Here is a 22,468-nt window from a genome sequence, read left to right as displayed (position 1 = left end):
GTAAGTTCGTACAGTGTACAGGAAAATGTTCATATGATAACCAGCGTATTATGGGTGCAAAAAGTGTTGGCTCAATACTTTGAGAACTTCTTTTTGTCTCAATATAGATATATAAATCCATAAATAAACACATACAAAGAAATATCAATTTGAATATGGTATAATAGGAATATGCTAATATGCTAATATGCTATGTATATGTGTATATGTCAGGTATTTACAGGTAGTCTAAATCCCTTTCTCACTCTGGGTGATCCATTCGTCCAAGAATACCAATGTCTGCTTTATCGTAGCAGCAATATCGAGTTCGTCCTTATCCAACCGGAGCTGTATATCTCCTATTAAGCCTCTCAACTTATCCAACGTCAATTCGTACGACTGGATCAAGTCTGAGATCTCGTCTGGCAAAGAACTCAGGCAATCTTCGCTGCTTTCAGCTTTTATATCTGTCTGGTCCTTATTCTTGCTCTGGGTATATTCTAACTTGCTGACCAACTTCTTCTCTACGAAGCAGCATTGCTTGTAGATATACGGACTCAATACGATTTCGTCCACCGGGAAACTTTCGATTGTTTCACCCATTTTATCAAACTGACTATAGGTGATGTAGTTCCTTAACTTCAAGTTCAAAAGAACCATCTGTGTCCTGTCATCAACTTGCAGTATATCTATTGTTTGTAGGAGTTCTTCAGCTTCCTCAAACAAGTTCTTGTTGATTAACATTCGCGAGAAGGCAATCTTGTCGTTTGTTGTGAGAATTTCCCTTTTCTCGTTGTAAAACCGTAATAAGGAACTCTTCGTGTTCTCCGCAACTTGCAATGCAAGCAACTCCAACATTCCTTCATGCTGAAAATACATCCTACTTCTCTTCAAGAGGTCTACAAGAATCTTTTGGTTACTGGAGTTCAGTCTTCTGAATGTTTCCTTAACCAAGGCAAAGTCGGGTCTGACGCCTTTACGAAGAACGTCATAAAATCCTTTACTAACTCGATACAGCACTTGATCTGTAAACCTCAATGCCTTTCCCCTCTTATCTTGGCCCCATTGAATACTTTTCCAACTGCTTGAATCATACTTCAACGGATTCAGGATAATGATGTTTCTCTCGATGTGGTATGGAGTCAATTGAGAATGGATTTTAACAGCTCTTAGACTACCAAGCAATTTCGACTTGGAACTCTTGGATAGCTGCTGATGATGTTTAATCCACGATTTGAATTCATAAGCAAATTCAGGCGTGTGATAAGGATATGATTGGATAAATGCATTAAAAATGGTTTGCAAGTAGACTTCCTTAAAGGGGAAGATCTGCGAAGAAGATTGCAAGAATGCTACCAATTGAATGAATTTGTTATTTTTCATGTAATAATTCAAGATAACTTCAAAGTACTGTGGTAATAGGTTCAAATTCAGATCCTTCAAGTGCATTATGAAGTACTGAATCATACTTACGTGTGAGTAGTTGGAGCAGAATCTAAGACAATGATAGTAGAAGTCATATAACTCTCTTTCGTCACTTATAGACTCCCTAATGTCTTGTATTACAACAAGATCGTCTTTCAGCATTACTTTCTTGAAGTGAAATGGTTCTCGGTTGATTATTTCGTACTGCAAGTTGGTCAATTGTATGGCATAATGACCATCCACACCCAATCCTTCGATTAAGTCCAAGATGTAGTTCATTTCGTTTTCTGTTCCGAACTTGTGATATTCTGCTAACAACAAGGAAAGAGCTTTAACAGAGGGAGGGTCCAAAGACTTAGCTGAAAAGAGCCATGCCTGTAGAATCAATGCAAAGTTTTCGAACAAAGCGTCTACTCTAGACATCTGATATACTACTGTCTCTAAAAGGATGTTGTGCAAAGGTTTTCCCATTGAAACTATATTTTGGAAAAGCGATCTCACAAACTCGACTTCGTAGTTCATAATGAAGCCACTCATGGCATAGGCTAAAGTTTTGGAGTTGTACAGACTGCTCGACAAATATGCCTGCAAAGTGTTTTCTAAGTCAGGCAAGTCGTTCATGTGATAGCACAACCAGATGTAGCTTTCCTGAAACGTTTTGTCGGAGCCAAACTTGTTAGCATACTTTTGGAATAGTTCATATAAATAGGGTATTTTATCATAGATATATTTGTGGTATTGTGACTCCAAGTCTAGTCGGGTCACTGCTTTGTACATGGGGACTTCAATCTCACATTCGGAAAGAAGCAATGCAGGGGGAGACGGACCCTTATCGAGAGTCTCCTGGAGAATATAGTTGAGGACATGAGGATTTGCGACTTGGTGTTCTTCCTTCAAGTGTTCGCATAGTCGTTCTAGATTGTTTTGCTTTATAAGTTCTCTGACCTCAGGTGAAATATACAAGTCACCTTGTCTCTTTTTCTGTTCTGGTGACAATTGGAATGGAAGGTGAAGTGAATATGGCAATTGCGGGATTAGAATGCTTGATGCTGATGCTGAATGATGGACATAGCGAGTAGATTCCCGCACATTTATTGTGCCATTCTTTGGCTGGATTCTTCTCACTTGGCCCAGAAGTCTTCGTATAATCTGCTTAGATCGTATTTTCAACCGATTGCTGTACGAAGTATCGAGTAACTGGCTATTGGTACAGAATGGATGATTCAAGGCATAGAACAAGGGCCGAGATCGGACCGGTTTGTAGTTTCGTACGCCGAAAAGGAGATTCTGGCAGGTTTGGCTCCAAGGCGCTTGTCGCAGTGACATTGTAAAATGTTGTGAACAAAAGCTATGTGGAGCTTCAGCCGTGGATCTAATCTGGAAACAAGTTGGATTAAGACACTGAAATGTTAGATAGTGAGAATGAGAATTAGCACTTTTTCAAGCAGAAAAGCCGAGAAAAAGATACGGTGGGTGTTAAATGAAAGCAACTAGCAGTTACAAGGACTATTTACAAGTGTATAGGTTGCTGTTGTTGTCGTGCACTTCAGGGCTCTTGTTGTAGTCGAGGTTTGGAGCTTGAGTGTTCATAAAATTTTGATGGTATGATTTTTGGTATATGCAGGATATGTTACAAGCCGTAGAGAGACAAGATAGCTGGATGGGAAGAGTTCAAATAGAAAACGAGTTGGTCGAATGATAGTGAAATGATTGAATTGCCAATGGTTGGAGGTGATAGATAGATAGATAGATAGATAGATAGATAAGAGAAACCTTTTAGAAAGAACGGACAATGGAGATGCAGCAACTTTATGTGTATAATCATGGAAATGAATGAGCTCGGAAATTTAGAAGGTATTTGAAGAGTCTTGGTCGTAGAGTCAAGTGCCTGTGGTTTGAGTCATAAAAGAAGAAGCAAATACTTGCAATTCAAGCAAGTTTTTTTGGGAAGGAAAGAAACAGATAAAAAGATACTGTCCGTATGGCTGCAACAGTTGACTGCACACAGGCATATTATAGACTGACCAGAAATTGCAACCGTTTTCCAGATCTCCGTAGCCAAAAAGACTGGTACTGTCTAACCTCACCAGAAGAATGGGGAACAGGTCAGAAGTAGATAATATCAATTAGTGTGTTCTAATCCAGACATCCGAGAGCAACTAAAGGAATTGTTCACACTTCCAGATTTAGCTATTAAGCGAGTCAGACATTACGATTCATACAAGATCAGATACCCGTCTCGATGGTCCAGGGCTAGCAGACAAAGGTTTACCGAACTGGACAGACGACCGCCCGATTACGAATACCAAAACCACATAATTTACTAATTGAGTTCCATAAATCTTGTACTCTTTTTCTGAGTGCAAGATCCATCCCAGCTCGTATATTCACTTTGACGTATTAATAGGCGAAAGATCCAGCAAGCAGAATGCCACACACCTGAAATGCCCGGTCCGAGAAAAAGACACTTTCGGCAGCTGCGTCTAGGCTTTGAGATGAGCTGACTTTACGGCCACGGACTCCCATCGCTCTTCTAAGGCTTAGAACCGTAACAGCAAGTCTAAAGAATTATTGTGCTGGCCATACTTGTACAGTATCAAGATGCCCAATACGGCAGAGTGAGATGGGACCCATGTGGCGCTGACAGGTTGCGTCTCGGTTTGGAGGGGGAGCTTGGGTGATTTTTTTGGGGCTTAAGTACTGCGGCACGGATGTTTGTGCCCGGTTGCTCTGTTTCGGAAAAGTGGGACAAAAGAAATTCTGGCAGAATAAAAATTTTTGAAATATACAAAATTGACATTTATATAAAAAGGGATATATGTTAGGCAATTTCAGTAATTTATTTTGTGTCTAGCCCATATCAGTTTCAGAAGTCGACCACGCTGACCCTATAATCGTTGTGAACCAGTCAAACCAGGTTCTCGTCCGTTAGTTTGTTAGATTTGATTTCTCGTAAGACCAGATTCTCTGCTTTTACTGAATCTTCTCATCTCCACAATCCAATTTTTCACTTTATGACGATTTTCAAGTTCTGAATTTCTAAGTCGTCATTTTTCATTAGCAGCGACATCGACACCCACGAAGTCACGCCAGCTCCAGCGACTTGAGGATCCATCGTATTCATCCCGTCGTTTAACTGAGATCGTAAAGAAGCAGGTTGTTACTCTGTAGACCCGTTTTTTCCCAGATGGTTGCTTGTGGCTACTTAGTTCCCGCCAACCTTGCCACTCCATTCTAAAACATAATCTAGACCAAGTCTATCGTCAACCATAAGTCTAGCATAAATTTATTCAGCAAACCATAAGATCATAAGACTAGCCAAAGTCTTCCAACTAAGAAAGTCTATCTAAATTTGATAAGAGCCATAAGAGTAATAAGTCTAGTGACTATTGTAAAATCATAAATCTTCATCATGTCTGACATTGAAAGCTACCGCTCGGAGTCAGAAGAAGCAAGAAAAATCCTTTCGGATGCTACCAGATCCGACGATGTCTTGAACGACCATAGAAATCAATTACCCTCTTTGCCAGTTCGTAACCCGGCTTCTGCTGCAATCACCGACTCGTCCGCTGTCTCCGATTCTGACAGCGAAGAAGAACTCCCTGCTCAGGAAACGGAAAAGTCTCTGCCTACTGCTGGATCTTCCAGAAGACCATCCGGGAGAACATCTCAAGACCAAAGAAGAAAAACTAGTAGAAGAGCAACAGAAGTTCCTGCCACTATAGTGACCGACACTTCTTCTCCAGAAGGCAAGCCTACCAATCGTTCTTACATGAACACTTTACGTAGGGACTTCTACTTGAAGGATGAAGACGAAGACGACTCTCACGATGCACCTGTTCCTATCTTGAGAAGCAACACCAGGAGAAACAGATCAAGGTCACAGTCCTATGCCGAACAGGATAAGAAGGACGAATCTGGCAATGCTAATCCAGGAATCTTGTTGAATCCTGGAAGAAGAAACCTGAAAGTAGCCAGAAAGAACTCTTTCAACGAGTCCAACAATCTCGAGTCTGACTTGGTTTCTCCCATGACGAGAATCAAGACTGCGGATAGTAATGTTTCCGATAACCACGGAGTCAGAAGAGAAAGAAGAGCATCCAGATCGTCAATAGATAGCGAAGCCGATTCTCATGCCTCTAGAACTTCTCAGGAAACAGAAGAAGATGTCTGTTTTCCCATGTTGAGAGAACATATTCGTATTAAAGGAATCGATTTCGACGAAATCGAAGAATTTATCAGAGATGAGAGAGAACAGGAAGAGATGATGAGACAAGAGAAGTTCATTATTGCCCAAAAGACAGCCTCTAGAGTCACTTCTAGAGATGCAAGATCTACTGGTTCCATCTCCAACGTTTCAAGAAGCAGCACTGCTGCGTTGAAGTATACACCCAAGAACATCTTGAAAAAAACAAACACCGCTTTGTCCAAGTTCAAGTCCCGCGTGTTTGAAGAACAAGGGGACAGCGACTCAGTCAAATCGCTACATGGAAATGAGAAAGAGAAATTACCTTCTGACTCGTCCAGTGGAAACGATGAGTACGAATTGAAAAATCACAGCATCAGAAATGATATTTATCTTCCTGATGATTCCTCTTCTGACAAGGTCAAATTTGGAGGCACCAGAATCAGCGATGGCGACTCTTCCTTGCCAGACAGATTCTCTTTCTTCAGCTCAGAGTCCGAAGAAACAATCCACGCGCCAGATATTCCTTCCTTGGTTGAACCTGGTCAAACTGTTCGAGAGCTCTTCAGAAACGGCGAGGGCACGTGGTGGTTAGACTGTGTTTGTCCTACTGATGCTGAGATGAAGTTGTTGGCAAAGGCTTTTGGAATCCATCCTTTGACTGCAGAAGATATCCGGATGCAAGAAACGCGTGAAAAAGTTGAGTTGTTCAGAAGCTATTACTTTGTCTGTTTCCATACTTTTGAGCCAGACAAGGAGTCTGAGGATTACTTGGAGCCCATCAATGTGTATATTGTGGTATTTACCGACGGTATTTTGACGTTCCACTTTTCTCCTATTTCGCACCCTGCCAGTGTGAGAAGAAGAGTTCGTCAGTTGCGAGACTATGTAGATGTCAGTGCTGACTGGTTGTGTTACGCCATGATCGATGACATTACCGATGGTTTTGCACCTGTGATCACTGGAATCGAGTATGAGGCAGATGCCATAGAAGACTCTGTGTTTGTGGCTCGTGACTTAGACTTCAGTAACATGTTGCAAAGGATTGGGGAATCCAGAAGAAAGGTGATGACGTTAATGCGGTTGTTGTCTGGTAAAGCTGATGTCATCAAGATGTTTGCTAAAAGATGTCAGGATGAGGCAGCTGTTCAACACGTCAGTGTTATGCCTATCGTAAGCGGTACTGGAACTCCTACAGGCTCCACCCCCTCACCTTATCCGGTTGGCTTTGGGCAAGGTGGAACTGGTGGAGTCAGTTTCGGACCCGGTCCAGGAGCGCCAGCCAGCACCATCAATCCCACCAACCAGTGGCAGTTCAACAGCATGGGAGGTAGAGCTCAACCCAGAGCAGACATAGCATTATACTTGGGTGATATTCAGGATCACGTCGTCACCATGTTCCAAAATTTATTAGCATACGAAAAGATTTTTTCTCGAAGCCACTCCAACTACTTGGCCCAGTTGCAGGTAGAATCGTTCAACTCCAATAATAAGGTCACAGAGATGTTGTCCAAGGTCACCTTGCTTGGTACGATGTTGGTGCCATTGAACTTGGTTACAGGTTTGTTTGGTATGAACGTTCACGTGCCCGGCGAGGCTCAGGAGGGAGATTCATACCGTTGGTTTTTCGGCATCATTGGTGTCATGATCGCTATCATTATCTGTTCGTTGATCTTCGCCAAATGGTGGTTAGGAAGAATCGACAACACACCACCCCCTCCTGGAATGAGTTCCAGAAGATCTATCAAAAGCTTGGGCTTGAGAACAAGAACCAAAGAAGCCGCCAAATCGATTCTCAGCTTCCCCAATAAATATGACTAGATTGGGAGTCTTGCTTTTTTAATTCTATTTACTTCATCAGTGTTCTCGTGCGTTTATTTGGCTCCTTATTCCTTTATAGATTCAGATACAAGTCTACATATTTATTTATTAATAGTTGTTTGATTATGGGTTAGTTAGCAAAAGATATAATACATCAATTAAATATTATAAACACTGCTTGATGTATCACGTATAGTCTGTAGCTGCTTAGCGGTTTCTCTTTTAAAGTCGCAAATTCATTATTATCTCTATGAATTAAGCGAGAAAAAATTTCGCAACCATTTCTGAAATGCGTGCAACTGTGGCACGAAATGTTGCAATCTAAAGATAGGATTGAAACATTAAATATATTTATAGCCAAATAGACAAGCAGTTACAACATTTAATGTAATATACTCTTTTCAGGATTCAATTTTGGGGATAGAAACAGCTCGAAATCATGACTGTCACAGCCAAAAAGCCAAACTTCTTGGTTATTGTAGCAGACGACTTGGGATTCACCGATCTCAGTGCCTTTGGTGGAGAGATCCATACTCCCAACTTGCAGAAATTAGCAGACAGAGGAGTCAGGTTAACTGATTTCCACACTGCTTCAGCATGTTCACCCACCAGGTCCATGTTGTTTTCTGGTACCGACAATCACATTGCCGGTTTGGGTCAAATGGCCGAATTCGCATCCAGACACCCCGAGAAGTTTGCTGGAAAGAAAGGGTATGAAGGCTACTTGAACGATAGAGTAGTAGCTTTGCCTGAGATATTGAAGGAGTATGGTGACTACTTTACCTTTATTTCTGGGAAGTGGCATTTAGGTTTATTGCCAGAATATTGGCCAAGTAAGAGAGGGTTTGAAAAGTCATTCACATTGTTGCCAGGGGCCGGAAACCATTACAAATATATCACCAAGGACGAAAACGGCGAATTCGTAAAGTTCTTGCCTCCTTTGTTTGCTGAAGATGATAGAAGTGTTGATGCTGAGAAGGAGCTACCAGAAGATTTCTACTCGACTGATTATTTCACAGATAAGGGAATAGAGTTTATTACATCTGAATCCAGAAATGGAAGACCCTTTTTCGGCTGCTTGACTTACACTGCTCCCCATTGGCCATACCAGGCTCCTCAATCTAGAATCGATAAGTACAAGGGTGTTTACGACGGTGGCCCGGAAGAGTTGCGTAGAAGACGTTTGGCCAGTGCCGCTAAGATAGGAATCATTCCTGAAGGTGTAGTTCCCCATCCTATAAAGACAATTCGTAAGAGATGGTCAGAATTAACGGAAAATGAAAGAAAGATCGAAGCCAGAATTATGGAAACTTATGCTGCTATGGTTGAAATCTTAGATGAGAATATTGGGAGAGTAGTTGACCACTTAGAAAAGACAGGAGAGTTGGATAATACTTTCATACTCTTCATGTCTGATAATGGTGCTGAAGGGATGTTGATGGAAGCATTACCATTGACTGCTTTGAGAATCAACACATTCATTGAAAAGTACTATAACAATGCTCTTGACAACATTGGTAAGAAGGACTCGTTTGTTTTCTACGGAGATCAGTGGGCTCAGGCAGCTACTTCTCCTCATTCCATGTACAAGATGTGGTCAACTGAAGGAGCAATCGTTTGTCCACTTATTATTCATTACCCTCCATTATTAAAATCAAAACAAAGCAAGATCTTGGACGCTTTTACTACGGTGATGGATATATTGCCAACAGTGTTGGAGTTGGCCGATGTTAAACACCCAGGAAATTTCTACAAGGGAAGAGAAGTTGCTGTACCAAGAGGATCATCATGGGTAAGCTACTTAGCCGACAACAGCGACAGGGTACACCAAGAAGACACTGTCACTGGTTGGGAATTATTTGGACAGCAGGCTATCAGAAAGGGTTCCTACAAGGCTCTCTATATCCCAGCTCCATTTGGACCTGAAAAGTGGCAGTTGTTCAATATTAAAGAGGATCCAGGTGAAACCAAGGATCTTGCGGAAACTGAAACTAGAGTCCTTTCCGAGTTGATAAATCTCTGGGCTGTTTATGCTGCTGAAACTGGATTAATCGAGTTGGGAAGCGACCTCTTCGAAAAGGAAAGAATCGAAGGAGAAGAGAATGAAGTGATTTACAGAACGATCTTAGATAGTTAGGTTTTATGGAGAAAGCCTGGACATTTGTGATACACAGCACAGATAAGTTGAAACTTTTAGAGATATACATATGTTAGATGTTGGTTTAGATAATCTTAGCTTTCTTTCTTTATTAGTGACATAAATATAATACTATAGTTAGCTTCTTTATTAGATTCTATACAATGCAATGCTGGTTCCTCTGTCTATTTTGACTTCGACTTGTGCTTCTTATGACTTTTATCCTTGTGTGATTTCTTTCTTGTCTCTTCCTCTTCCGTAGGTATCCAGATATCGTACTTGTCATCTTCAGGAGCAGCTGGACCATTTTTGTCTTTAAACACTTCCTTTCTCCATTCCTGTAACTGCTTCTTCTTGGTGTACTTTCTCTTGTCCTTCATTCTCAGTTCCTTGGGTCTGTATGGTGCAAATTTCTTAATACCAATGAAGGTGTTCAACTGCTTATCATCAGCAAGCAAGATTTCTCTTGTAGTCAAACCAAATGACTCTGGTGAAACTTCACGGTACTTAAATAGAAGATCTTCTTTACCCTTAGAACGTCCTCTTTCTTCTTCAACTTCATCAATGAGAACATGAGTATTGGCCTCTACTATTTCTTGTGCCTTAACTCTCAACAGCTCTTTGTCTTTCTTGACTGACTTTTTTTCCTTCAACTTATCCTTCTTGGACTTCTTCTTTGTTTTTTCTTGCTCCTGATCTGCTTCCTCTTCCTCCTCATCTACTTCTGGTCCATCATCTTCATCATTATCATCACCCTTGTGGAAATCGGCCATGATCTCATCGTCTTCATCCCACACGGGCTTTTCATTCTCATCGCCATAATATTGCTCGTTGAATATTTCCGCCATTTTGTTGTCCCAGTCAGCATCATCAAAGTCCTCCTTAAGCAAACTGTCTCCAAAAACCTTTTCAATAACTTCGTCTTTCATTTCTCCTCCTACCGCTTCTTTTATCTTTTGCAATCTGTCCATAACCTTGTTCAATTTGGTAGTCTTCTTTTTCTTCAATAAAGCTTCCTTCTCATTATTCTCTTGTTCTTTCACTTCTTGCTGTTTTTCTCTTTGTCTCTTACGACTGTTAGTGGCAGATCTTCTGATCGTAGCTTGGTTACGAGCATATGACACAATTTCGGCTGAGTTGGCATCCTCATATCTGAAGTTGTAGGCATGCTCAAACTTCTCTACAGCATCATCAAAGTCTTCTTCGTCATTCTGGTCAATCCTGTCTAAATTGATAACCTTGTCATTCTTCTTGGGAATCCAGGCTCTGTCATTCACAAAAGCTTCTAAAAAGCCTTGCTCATTTTCATTGGGGTCTGGAAGTCTCGTTACTTGACGATCTGGATGAATGTGGTTAGCAGCCTCTTCCTTCTTCTTCAAAAAATCGTCATCGTCATCTTCTTCGTCTTCCTCTTCATTGAAAGCACTTTTGATATCAGCAAGCAATTGGTCTCTTTCTTCTCTTTGAGTCACCACAAATGGCTTTTCACCGTCTATGGTTCCATATTCGTTGTCTTCATCTTCATCCTTATAACCTCCTGAAAGTAAGTTCTGTCTATGGTAATCTTTCAAGTACAAAGGCTTCTCTTTTTTAGTAGCAGTCTCAGTGAAATTCTCTGGATCTTCAAAAAACTTTACATTCGGATCAAGTAATTTCGTAGGATTCTCCTTAATAGCCTGCAAAACATTGTTGATACCAGCCTCGACATCTTCTGTAATCAAATCACCAAGTTCGTCTTCATCTTCTGAAGAAGACTCAGATTCAGATTCGGAGTCTGAGAAAGAAACCTTTTTTTCTTCTGGTTTTGCGGTTTCCTTCGTTTCTTGCTTGGAAGACCCATTTTCTTGCACTTCCTTAACCACAGCAGCCTCTCTGGCCCTCTTCGCAGCAGACTTCTTTCTTGCCATTGCTTTTCGTTTTTTTTGTGAAACTGATATTTCAAATCTACTACTGCAATATCATAATTAAATTTTGAAATTTTTGGAATGAGATGAGAATAAATTCTGCGGACTGCATGTAATATCAATGGTTGCAGTTGCAAAAAATTATGGGAAAAACTAAAATTTCTTATAAGAATCAAAATTCTTTACATAAAATTTAAAACCAATACAATGAGATTCACATAATCTACATGGGAATAATATCAGATTGTCTATTTCATAACTATATATAGTTACAATTAAAGTCTAGCTTCTTTACGAGCTGGAACTTCTTTAACAGTCTCAGGCATTCCCCTCATTTCATACCACCATCTAACTCCAAGTTCTACTCGGTTCATGTCCATATTTTCACTGAGTGCTTTCCAGAGAGTTGTTATCAAGTACTCAGCTTCTTCTGGAGTGCTCAGTTTGACCAATTCCCAAATTCTGTCGAGCCAACTAGTAAAATGAGTTAATGGAAAGTATGGAATCAAGTTTATCAAAGCTTGGATAATTGCCTCTCTGGAAGTCCCAGCAGTAGTACGCTTTGCAAATTCATATTCCGGTGCGATACTTCCAGCAACAGGATCACTGATTTCGCTCTGAATAACTTGCTTCGTATCTATCAGCTGTCCTGGTATGGTTTTTTCTGCTTCTGTATAAATGAATGCTATAAACTCCTCTGCCGAATCCTTGTACCCTTCATCAAGATACTGAACAGGGTTCGATAATAGCTTCTTACCCAATGTTTCGATAGCAATATTGAGTTGGTGCGAAGAAAGTCTGGAAGGAAATTGTCCCAAGAGTAATCTCACATAAGCAAAAGTCTCATGGGTGTTATTCGTTGTGCTATTGGCAAAGCAGAAAAGAACAACTGAATGTGCCGCTTCAACAACATCTCCCTCTTTATACTTACGGTCGTCAGCAAGGTCCATTGCAAGACCGAATATCTTCTCTTTTATGAAAATCTGGTTAGCTTTCTTCAGTTGTAGATAATTTTCCCACAACCCTAAGACAAAAAGTACTTTTGATGCAGCAATATAATCTGAATTTATCACATCTGGGTAAAGGTTCACTTCTCTGTAGTCTCCAATCAAAGACATGGTGAGATTTTCAAAGCCGATGCCTGAATTGTGTGCCAATTCAGATGTTAAATAGTATACGAAATTATAGCTGTCGAAGCCTCCTTGTCCAATTGACAACATTACGAAGTGAACATAGTACAAGCTGTGCAAAATCTTCAAGGCAATTTGCTTGTACTGTGATTCAAACCTACCCAAATCTCTTCTTCCAAATAGATTAAAAAAGCTAGGTCTAGAAGCAGAAAAGAATCTCGTTAATATACCTTGAAATATGATAATTTCAGAAAATAATAAAGACTTTAATGATCTCCAGAAGACCAGATGAACTGGATTTGCATCCAAAGTGCTTCCCTTAGAGTTGAATAAAGACGACTGCGTGTTGTGGCACAAACGTCTGTTGAAGTCTAGAATTTTCAAAAGTGAATCCATGACTATTTCAAAAGACGAGCTGTCAAGCTTCAAAGTCTGGAAGTATGCTTCCAACAAGAATGAGAGCTTGTTAATGTGTTTTATTACTGGTTTCTGAGATATTTCCTTTTGGATAATGTCCATACTCTGAGTATCTCTGGGGTCAAGATGGAAAAACTTAAAAATTACAGCAGATGAGTCTTCCGGGTTGAGAATTATAAGTTCCACTAGTTTGGGGATTATAAATGAGCTGGGTACTTGTCCTGAATACTCTTCTACATTTTCAGTTTTCTTGAATATCACAGCAAAACTCAACAAACTCAAGTTGATTATGTTATCGGAATGAGAAGGAGAAATACTGAGGCCAAGAGCTTTCTTGAAAAGAGATTTGGCTTTGTTATCCCAATCACTGAAAAACCAGCCATAGTCTAGATAGCTGACTTCTGTATAGAGTTGATCTCTTAGTTCGTTGGAAAGAAATAATCCAGACAAAATAGGCAAAATCTTCCACGAATTCGCAGTTGGATTGAAGGACACAAAATTAGTCAATTCTGTCAATATGACTTCGTAGTAATTCCTAATTGTCAAGGTGGGCTGGGAGATTTTCAACTTTTTGTCTGTGATCAATTTGAAAACTTCTAAGATGAGATAGTTCTGCTCCATGGGAGGAGCTTGATGGCCAAAACATAATGGGTTGTTCAAGAAGCTGGCAATTACGAGTCGTAAGTTGTGCTCGTGCTTAATGTACGGAATATAATTATACAAGTAACCAAGCACTGTTTGAATGGTTGTACCTGGTTTGGGGAATCTCAAATCGTTGATGAGAAAGTCCAACTCCTGAGGAGTAGCTTTGGGATAGTCGCCTTCCCGAAATTGACTTTCTCCGCCATGTAGTAGGGCTCGTCCTTGCGGACCTAGTCTACTTCCAAGATCACTCATTGCAGGTGGTTACTGGATATAGAGAAGAAAAAGTGAAGAGTTTGAATATGATAATGATTTGTGGAGAAAATCTAGATACCGAGGATACCAAATCACGTGAGCTCGAGTGAAAAATAGTATATTGTTGGAGAAAAAATAATAGAAGTACGATATCGTACATTATTGATTAATTTATTTAATGGTAATTTAGTTTTAAAGAGTTGACCTTTGTCAATGTGACCGTTGTGACTATAATCATCGGCTCCAGTTCTATGGCTAGTTCAATTACAGGTATATCTAATATACTACAAACTACGTAATCGTACATATCGTACTTCTATTAATATCGTAATTCTGTTAATATCGTACTTCTATTTTTTCTCCTTACATTTACAAACTGTGTTTCAACATAAAACAATCATGGGATCATATCTACCAATAACATCTATCATAGTCATTGTGTTAAGCTCGTACACAAACCGTCTCCCCAAATCAGTTGTCATCGCTAGTTATGCTTATGTTGCTTACCATTTCTTACTTTATGCTGCTAGTACTTTCGTGGAGTCAAAATGGATGGGGAAAACAGCATGGTAAGCACGGTGTTGCACCACGTATAGCTCATAACGGTGTCGCTGTAGCAAATGTGAAAGCCACAATACCTCTTGATCATATCGATGTTAATGAAGTGGTCGGAGGAATTCTCATTTCATGGGTTTCGGTTTTTCGGGCTAGACATTATTAAAGCATTTTAAATTTCATTACTTTTCAATTTCTAGACATTTCAATTTGTAGACTTTTAATTTCTACATCGCCTATTCTTCTCTTATACCTTTAATTAGGTTTCGGTTTTTATGCGCCTTCTTCAGAGGTTTTCATCCTTTGGGTTTCCTCTTGGTTGGCCCATGCTACATTGGGTGATAATGGCCTTTATATCTAGTTTATAGCTGTTTATATGGGTTGTATGTTCAATGTATGCCACTACGTTAAAAAAAAAAGTATAGTAAGTAGAAGTTCCAAATCACCAGAGATGGGGCAGTAGATACGGAGAATTTGATAGTAATGAAAGTAAGAAAAGGAATAATTCTACATTGTCTCTATTGAAGGGCTATAAAAAGGTGGTATACATCTTTTTTAGCATTTCGTTCGGCACCTAATTATAGGGTTATCTGAGATCAGGTTTCTACTGAGCACCTAACAAAATTTCACTTAAAACGGTCTACACAGTTCTCGTTTATGAACTTTTAATTCCTACTTTTTGCTATCATTAGAAAATCATCTTTACCTGGCTATTATTGCAGACCAAAAGTATTCCCTTTTCGTCTGTTGAGGAGTGTGTGAAGCTATTAGGATTTTGGTCTTAGTAGATTTGTTCATTCTTATAAATTCTTTCACTCTCGCTCTACTCTTCCCAATTTTCTCTCTATTTCTCACTATTCGCAATTTTTTCTCGCTATTTTTTCCCATCAAGTCCCGCTATTCTCAGTAGCTGCAGCAACCGATTTCCCCACCGCACCGAATTAGGCAGCGGGACCCTCCGAGATCTACCCCATAATTTTTCTTCTGCGGTGACAATGCCAAAATGTGTATTTCCAACGAGTACAAACACATATGGGAAAGCCGTGTTAGCTGTCTGGATCATTCGACTTGCCTGAGCCCAATACTACAAAACTCAGAATCATTGAGTCCACTGCTATCTGAGCTACTTTAATAATTCATCTCATCTCATCTCCTATGTCGCGAGTGGTGAACCCCGCAATTTCGAAATCGACAGAAACTCGAAAACTGAACTTCATCGAAACTGGGGATGTCACCAAACTCTCCAAATCCTGCGATTTCTGCAAATCCAAGAAGGTCAAATGTGACCAGGTCAAGCCCATCTGCTCTTACTGTGTGAGACATAGCCAGGAATGTGTCTATAGTAGAGTCAGAAAGCCAGGCTTGAGGCCAGGATACGGCCAGCAGGTATTTGACAGAATCAACGGTCTTGAATCGTTTGTAGAAAACTTTCATACCTCCAGTAGTACAGAAATCGAAAGTCTCAAGAACAGAATCGAGGAGTTCACCTCTAGATTCGAAAGCATAGAAGACAAACTTATCAACATTGGCAATGCAAACATCACTAAAATATCTGCTACTGGTGAAGCTACAAATAATGTAAATGCAAATGACAATGTTATTGTTAATGGCACTGTCAATAATGGCTTTGCAAATGTAAACCCCAGCAGTAGTATTTCCAATAAAGAAACAATAGATATGAACAGCATTGACAATATCATTTCGTCTACTAGTACAGCTTCAGGGAACCAAGAGGGTAAGTACTTGTATGGTGAATTGCCTACTATACACGAGGCAACAATCTTGTTAGACATTTTTCAAGAAAAGATTCATCCAATATTTCCAGTCGTTGAGCATTCAAAATTCAACACTTTGCTTGAAGAGTATGAAACAGCCCCAAGATCAATACTTTTAGGAGCCATATTATGTTCATTGCGATTTGCTGATACATCACTAATTACCCATAGACAAAAGAAGGTGTATCACGAGTCCATTTTCTCAAGGTTGCTAAATTCTTGCTTTGTGGTAGGCACTGTAGAGGAGTTGCAAGCCATGAGTTTACTAGCTTTTGACCTTTATAGCTACTCCAACAACCCCAAGACATGGAGTGTGATATCGTTAATAGCCTCTGGAGTTGTCCATCTTAATTTATCTAGAGGCAGGCTTCAAACTTCTATTCTTGAGCTATACACGAGTCGTTCTGGTGTATCCAAGAATGTAACTTCCAGAACAGTAGCAAGCCAAAAAGTGGTGGAAGAGAGAAAGTTGTTATTTTGGGAAATCTTTCAGCTTGATATTCTTTCCAGTGCTTCAAGCTCGTTTCCCTTGAAGATACCCTCTTCTGAAATCGACTGTTCGCTACCATTAAAAAGGGAGTTGTTTGAAAGTGCACAAACGAATGAGGACTATGAAAGACTCAAGAGCTTGCCCACAAGAACACTCAATAAATATGTCAGTAATGTCAACTATGACCACTATGACTCAAATTGTTTTCTCATTGAAATCTTGAATATTCTTGGAAAGATTCACATGTTCATGAGGAAACCGCTTGATCTTACGAATATAAAGGAAATGTTGAATTGGCAGATTAAGTTTTCTGAGTTGGATAACGAAATCCAAGTATGGAAAGCAACTTTGCCACGTATGTTTAACGATTTATTGGATAACGAAAAGCTACCGTATGATAAAATAAATTCGTACAAGGATATACTCTTCCATTCGTTATACTATACTACGATTGTCAGGCTAAATTCTAGTGTGGGTTATCCTTATCTTCAGCTTTCTAGTGGGCCTCTATCGTTCAAGGATGCTCGTTCCAGGTGTTTGGATGCTGCCCAGCATGTAGTCAATTTTGCCAAGAAGCTTTCGCAAATCTTTGAGGATGATGCAGCTTTCCACCAACGGATTGGTCCTTATTATGCCTTCTCTCTTTGGGTTTCAGCACGTTTGCTTTTGGTGAATGCTATCAATAGTGACTTGGAAATCCCTGCAGATGTCCAATACTTAATATCTCTATTGACACGTATGGGGGACTCTTGGGAGAGTGCTTCGAAGTATGCTAACATATTGAACTTCTTGATAAGTGAGTTGGAAACAGAATCTCAAGAGAACTTGAATATCATAAACCATTTCTCTCATGGCGGTAGTGAAGAGTCAATGTACCGCTCAGAAGATGCAAGCATCATCTCGGATATGAGACTCAATGCTTACAACTTGGATGTGATTCTCTCTGAAAAGGTTGAAAAGTTTACTAATAGAAAGGGGGGCAAGGTGTCCCCTAATAACCAGGCTGATATCTCTAATTTTTTTGAATGGTTCAAGTTACCGTTTACTGAGATCAATACTCCAACATTGCAGTAGGCCTGCTTTTATTCTCACGAATTTGGTTTTCTACGGATGCCAACCAAGTACTACCAAGTGGTCTGCTAACAGTTGCTAGCAGTTCGTTGTAGTTTTATGACATTAAGTATAAATCATTTCGCACCCATTTCGTGTTTGGAATTCTTAGGTACCAACTGAACAAACTACCATTTTGTAATTAAAACACTGCCAAACGGTCAAAAGACTGGCCCTCGTGTTAATGAAACAATGAAGTTGTTAGAATGTCGTATGCTATCAAAAGTAGATAAATTGTAGAGAATTTAGATAAAATGGCGCTACCTTGTCACCGAACTTCGTGATTTGTTAGATAAGGAAATTATGAAAACACCCATTTCCACCAAACAAAGCTTCGCCGTCATTCTGGATGGGCTAAAATCAGCCAATAGGCTGACCGTAGGGACCCACCAAATTCACCCTGCCCTAATATTAGAATTTCCCTTCGCTTCTCCCGCAGTGGAGAGAAGTAAGGTCCGTCCTAATTAAGACAGAGCCCCAAAAACCACTATATACCCCCTACAGTACTATAGTCTGTATGGAATCTTACACGCAAATCCACGACTTTGCTATTCATGTCTCTTGAATCAGTTATTAGTTCGCGTTGGCAATGCATATCACAACCAGAACTTGATAAGTGGTGAAGATTAGCAATACAGCATCAGACCTCTAAAGCAGATCCCGAACATCAAGTACATATAAACCGGATTGCGACAATCAAATAGAATCTTAGTACACTAGCGTGAAGTTAATGTCAAATAACAAACTTTGGTCTGTCCTAGCCACAGCTCATTTCCAACATAGATCCTCATCCAAGGCTGACAATCCCTCATGAGTATTAGAAGAATAGACGTGCCTTGTCTATTCTAAATACTCTTCCTCTATGAGTATCCAGCTACCTCCAGATGTTATTAGTGGCCAAGTTTCATTGGAAGCTTACAGAACTGTGAAAGACAGGAGGCTATCCACAAAACCAGTTTATCACCAGAAGAACTACAAGTTACTTCTGAGCTTTCGCTGGAAGATAGAGTTCCTTCTGAATTTATTAATCTGTGGGCACTGCTTGCAAGAGTGACTCGCCACTAGTTATAACCATCACTGACACTAAGCGCTAATTGTGAAACGATTCTTTGTCCACAATAGTTTAGTTTTCAGATGAATTTGGGAGACTTTGCCGGCGAACACTGCTGTATGGGGATAGGCTTGACAATGAATGGATTTGCTTGGGGGCTCTGAGGGTATTATTAAGGAAGATTTCCAGTCTTACCTAGGTCGGTCTCGATTCCATTTGGCAATTTTAGGAATAGTTTCCTATCTGAATGTAAATCTGCTTTAGGATGATAGGAGTGGATTTGAATTGGAAACTGATCGGAATCTATGCAAAGTCGTGGTAGCCTGATGCTGCTGTTTATGGATGCTATGGAATATAAAAACTATTAAATATGGACACTATATCCATTCTGATTATTTAGCTTGGTGGAAGAAACGTAGAAGAAAAGATTGAAAACAGTTGGGAAGTTAGCAAATATGATTAGCGCCAAACATCTGCAAATGGCTGCGAAATTGGTTCCACAGACGGACAAATATGTCGCGCAAAAAAAAAATTGCAAGCGCAATTTGGATATGCAACTATTTGCAACTAGATGAATCGTAATTGAGAGTTCATACTTATCTAGTTATAATGGGGACTTGTATCTAGAGATCTACCCGAACATATAAATTCGTGTACATGTAGTATTATCGCAGCTAAAGTACTTTAATCTACAAATCTAACTTATCTCTGCTTGTAGTCAAATGGTGTCCTTCCTTAAAACTAAATTACGTTAAGCTCACCAATGAGTTTTTCTACTTTCAACTCTACTTCAATTATGAGTTCTTTTTGTCCTAATGAGTTCGTGAAGGTTGGTATACTTCTTGCAAAGTTTTGCATGACAATTCGAACCTGCCACCAAACTCATATCTACTGAGATGCTACTAACAAACAAAGCTACCGATGGTCGGAGAATATCAACAATAACCATCCTTGAATTTTAATACGTCCTTTACTACTTTTCTTATTTTTCTTGAGTATTCAATGGAAAAAATTGAACAATATCTAGTGTATGTTATCCTTGCCAGCTCAAGTGCTTTATCCATATTTCAGCCAATTGTCAGCACTTTTTCTTAACTAGACGTCAATAAGTGAAAAACATATTTTCCACAACTCTCTAAGCAGAATCGTCTTGGTTTGTCCTCTCTTAGATTATGTTCACTTTCTACTTGTTCGGCTCATTTCCTTACTGTACATACTCTAAAGGCGCATTTTGGTGATTTTCGGCCCTTCATACTTCCCCAACCAAAATGCGCTCGGGCCAATTATACTGCGAATTACCCCATATTTCATGAAAGATTAACCGAAGTCCATAATTGAAACTTTGGGTACGTCCGTAAAATAGGATATAAATAAGATATAAGAGTCCAAAACTTATAAAGATCCACGACATCTGACTTGCTTCTTAAAACTTGTTTTCGGTGTATCATTATCAAAATGACAATTTCAGCTGCCCTTCCAAAGAGAGGAGTCTACACTCCTGTTCCTACATTTTTCAAGAAAGACTTGCATACCATAGACTACGACAGCCAGATTGAACATGCTAAATTCTTACAACAAAATGGGATTACCGGGTTGGTCTTATTAGGTTCTACTGGTGAGAACTCTCATTTGACACGTAAAGAAAGAATTGAACTTGTCTCAACTATTCACGAGGAATTGCCTGATTTCCCACTTATGGCTGGAGTAGCTCAAAATTCAGTGGAGGATGCTATTGAAGAAATCTTGCAATTGAAAAATGCTGGAGCACAGCATGCCCTTGTTTTGCCCAGTAGTTATTTTGGTGCTTCCATCAAACAACAGGGTATTATCGACTGGTATACAGAAGTTGCTGACAATGCAAGTTTGCCAGTTTTGATCTACGTCTATCCTGGAGTTTCTAACAATATCTCTATCGACCCGAGAACAATCAAGAAGCTCTCAGCCCACCCCAATATTGTCGGCGCAAAGATTTCTCATGGTGATGTTTCACATCATGCAATTATCGGTTTAGACCAGGAAATTGCAGCCAACCAATTCATCACGCTTACTGGATTGGGCCAGATTCTCCTACCAGTCTTGGTGGTTGGAATTCAAGGTACGGTAGATGCTCTCTGCGGAGCCTTCCCCAAGATATATGTGAAGCTACTTGAAAATTACGACAAAGGGGATCTAAGAGCAGCTGCAGAGTTGCAATTGGTTATTAGCAGAGCCGAAGAGTTGGTAGTAAAATTTGGTGTCGTTGGAATAAAGAAAGCCATCCATTTTGCAACCGGAATTGGTGAGACTTATCTTGGAAGAGCTCCTTTGACACAGGATGTCAATGATGCGGATTGGAAGTCGTACAATGACTATCTCTTAGGTATTGTCAGTGTTGAGTCTACATTATAAGCTACAGTTTATAAGTATATCCTTAGTCTGAGAGTATTTTCATATATCGATTCAATATTGTATCCCTTTATATAATATAACTTTTTAGTTGCTGTGTGCCAGCTGCAGTACGATAAGAGTCCTACTTGAAGTATAAAAACCCCGGATTTTCCCCCATCTCACAAAACTTTTTCAAATCCTATTCAGCAAGTCATGTCTAAGTACAAAATCTTGGATTCTCATATCCATTTGTATTCGCTAGCCAATATACCACTTTTACATTGGGACGAAGGAAATCCTCTTCATGGCAATCGTCGTCTAGACGAATACATCGAAAACTCACAATCTACACAATTCGATGTGGAAGGAGTAGTCTGGATTGAATGTGATGCTAAAATTGACCTTACTCAAGGATTGAAAGGATTAGAAAACCCAATTGAAGAATACTTGTACATTTGTAGAAATATAAATGGCAAATTGTTGCCAGAAGAAGGAGTCCTGACACCTTTTAAGAGACGGCTAATCAAAGCTATGATACCTTTTGCTCCCATGCCATTGGGATCTGCAGGAGTGGAAGAATATGTGAAAGCTTTGAAGACAAGAAACTCAAGCGAGTTTCACTTGGTGAAGGGGTTCAGATACCTCATACAGGATAAACCACCATTGACGATATCTGATCCCCATTTTGTTTCGTCATTTCAATGGTTAGATAGTAATGGCTATGTATTTGACTTGGGCATTGATATGAGGAGTGGAGGGCTTTGGCAATTCAAAGAAACTCTTGAAGTTTTCAAAAAGGTACCGAATTTGAAGTATATCATAAACCATCTTACCAAACCATGTTTGGACTTTGATCCAGAGACTATTGATTCCAATCCAGATTTCCTTTCTTGGAAAAGATTGGTAACTGAAATGTACATTACCACACCCAATTCGTATATGAAGCTCTCTGGGGGGTTCTCTGAAGTAGAGCAAGATGTTGCATTGGACGTTACATCAACATCCAGACATGTATATCCGTGGTTTAAGGTAGTATATGAGCTCTGGGGCCCAGAACGGACAATTTTTGCTAGTAACTGGCCCGTTTGTGCTATTCCAGCGGGCCAAAACTTAACAGAAAAGTGGTTTCAAGTTTGTGAAACTTTATTTGATTCTATTGGTATGGACGAAGATACAAGAAGAAAAATCTATTATTCCAATGCATTTAAAGCGTACAATATCTAA

The 22,468-nt window shown here is 39.7% G+C and overlaps 8 protein-coding genes across 8 annotated transcripts; 5 read left to right on the top strand and 3 right to left on the bottom strand. All coding sequences in view use genetic code 12, as the record gives it.

The window, feature by feature from the left end:
• Positions 1-145: 145 nt before the first annotated feature.
• On the bottom strand, positions 146-2,938 carry PICST_91380 (predicted protein). Its single transcript, XM_001386400.1, has one exon. It carries the CDS (start codon positions 2,728-2,730, stop codon positions 229-231), a length of 2,502 nt encoding a protein of 833 aa, XP_001386437.2. The 5' UTR covers positions 2,731-2,938; the 3' UTR covers positions 146-228.
• A 1,300-nt stretch (positions 2,939-4,238) lies between these two features.
• ALR1 (aluminum resistance putative divalent cation transporter) lies at positions 4,239-7,580 on the top strand. Its single transcript, XM_001386598.1, has 4 exons — positions 4,239-5,289; positions 5,312-5,346; positions 5,379-5,848; positions 5,909-7,580. The coding sequence occupies exons 1-4, from the start codon at positions 4,817-4,819 to the stop codon at positions 7,409-7,411; spliced, it is 2,481 nt and encodes an 826-aa protein (XP_001386635.2). The 5' UTR covers positions 4,239-4,816; the 3' UTR covers positions 7,412-7,580.
• Positions 7,581-7,850: 270 nt separating this feature from the next.
• Positions 7,851-9,548, top strand: ARS1 (Arylsulfatase (AS) (Aryl-sulfate sulphohydrolase); the record flags this gene model as incomplete). The annotated part of the gene is made up of 1 exon (XM_001386597.1): positions 7,851-9,548. The coding sequence occupies one exon, from the start codon at positions 7,851-7,853 to the stop codon at positions 9,546-9,548; it is 1,698 nt and encodes a 565-aa protein (XP_001386634.1).
• A 185-nt stretch (positions 9,549-9,733) lies between these two features.
• On the bottom strand, positions 9,734-11,455 carry KRI1 (KRRI-Interacting protein 1; the record flags this gene model as incomplete). Its single annotated transcript, XM_001386399.1, has 1 exon — positions 9,734-11,455. The coding sequence occupies one exon, from the start codon at positions 11,453-11,455 to the stop codon at positions 9,734-9,736; it is 1,722 nt and encodes a 573-aa protein (XP_001386436.2).
• A 272-nt stretch (positions 11,456-11,727) lies between these two features.
• Positions 11,728-13,896, bottom strand: PICST_64239 (predicted protein; the record flags this gene model as incomplete). Its single annotated transcript, XM_001386398.1, is given in 2 exon segments — positions 11,728-13,820; positions 13,836-13,896. 2 exon segments carry the CDS (start codon positions 13,894-13,896, stop codon positions 11,728-11,730), a joined length of 2,154 nt encoding a protein of 717 aa, XP_001386435.2.
• A 1,710-nt stretch (positions 13,897-15,606) lies between these two features.
• Positions 15,607-17,790, top strand: PICST_33678 (fungal transcriptional regulatory protein; the record flags this gene model as incomplete). Its single annotated transcript, XM_001386596.1, has 2 exons — positions 15,607-16,012; positions 16,175-17,790. 2 exons carry the CDS (start codon positions 15,607-15,609, stop codon positions 17,788-17,790), a joined length of 2,022 nt encoding a protein of 673 aa, XP_001386633.2.
• Positions 17,791-20,332: 2,542 nt separating this feature from the next.
• PICST_64442 (L-KDR aldolase) lies at positions 20,333-21,265 on the top strand (the record flags this gene model as incomplete). Its single annotated transcript, XM_001386595.1, has 1 exon — positions 20,333-21,265. One exon carries the CDS (start codon positions 20,333-20,335, stop codon positions 21,263-21,265), a length of 933 nt encoding a protein of 310 aa, XP_001386632.1.
• A 192-nt stretch (positions 21,266-21,457) lies between these two features.
• On the top strand, positions 21,458-22,468 carry PICST_63908 (L-rhamnono-gamma-lactonase; the record flags this gene model as incomplete). Its single annotated transcript, XM_001386594.1, has 1 exon — positions 21,458-22,468. One exon carries the CDS (start codon positions 21,458-21,460, stop codon positions 22,466-22,468), a length of 1,011 nt encoding a protein of 336 aa, XP_001386631.2.

This window comes from Scheffersomyces stipitis, chromosome 8 (genome assembly GCF_000209165.1).
Source record: "Scheffersomyces stipitis CBS 6054 chromosome 8, complete sequence".
Taxonomy (NCBI): Eukaryota; Fungi; Ascomycota; class Pichiomycetes; order Serinales; family Debaryomycetaceae; genus Scheffersomyces; species Scheffersomyces stipitis.
This window is presented reverse-complemented; position numbering and strand designations above follow the sequence as displayed.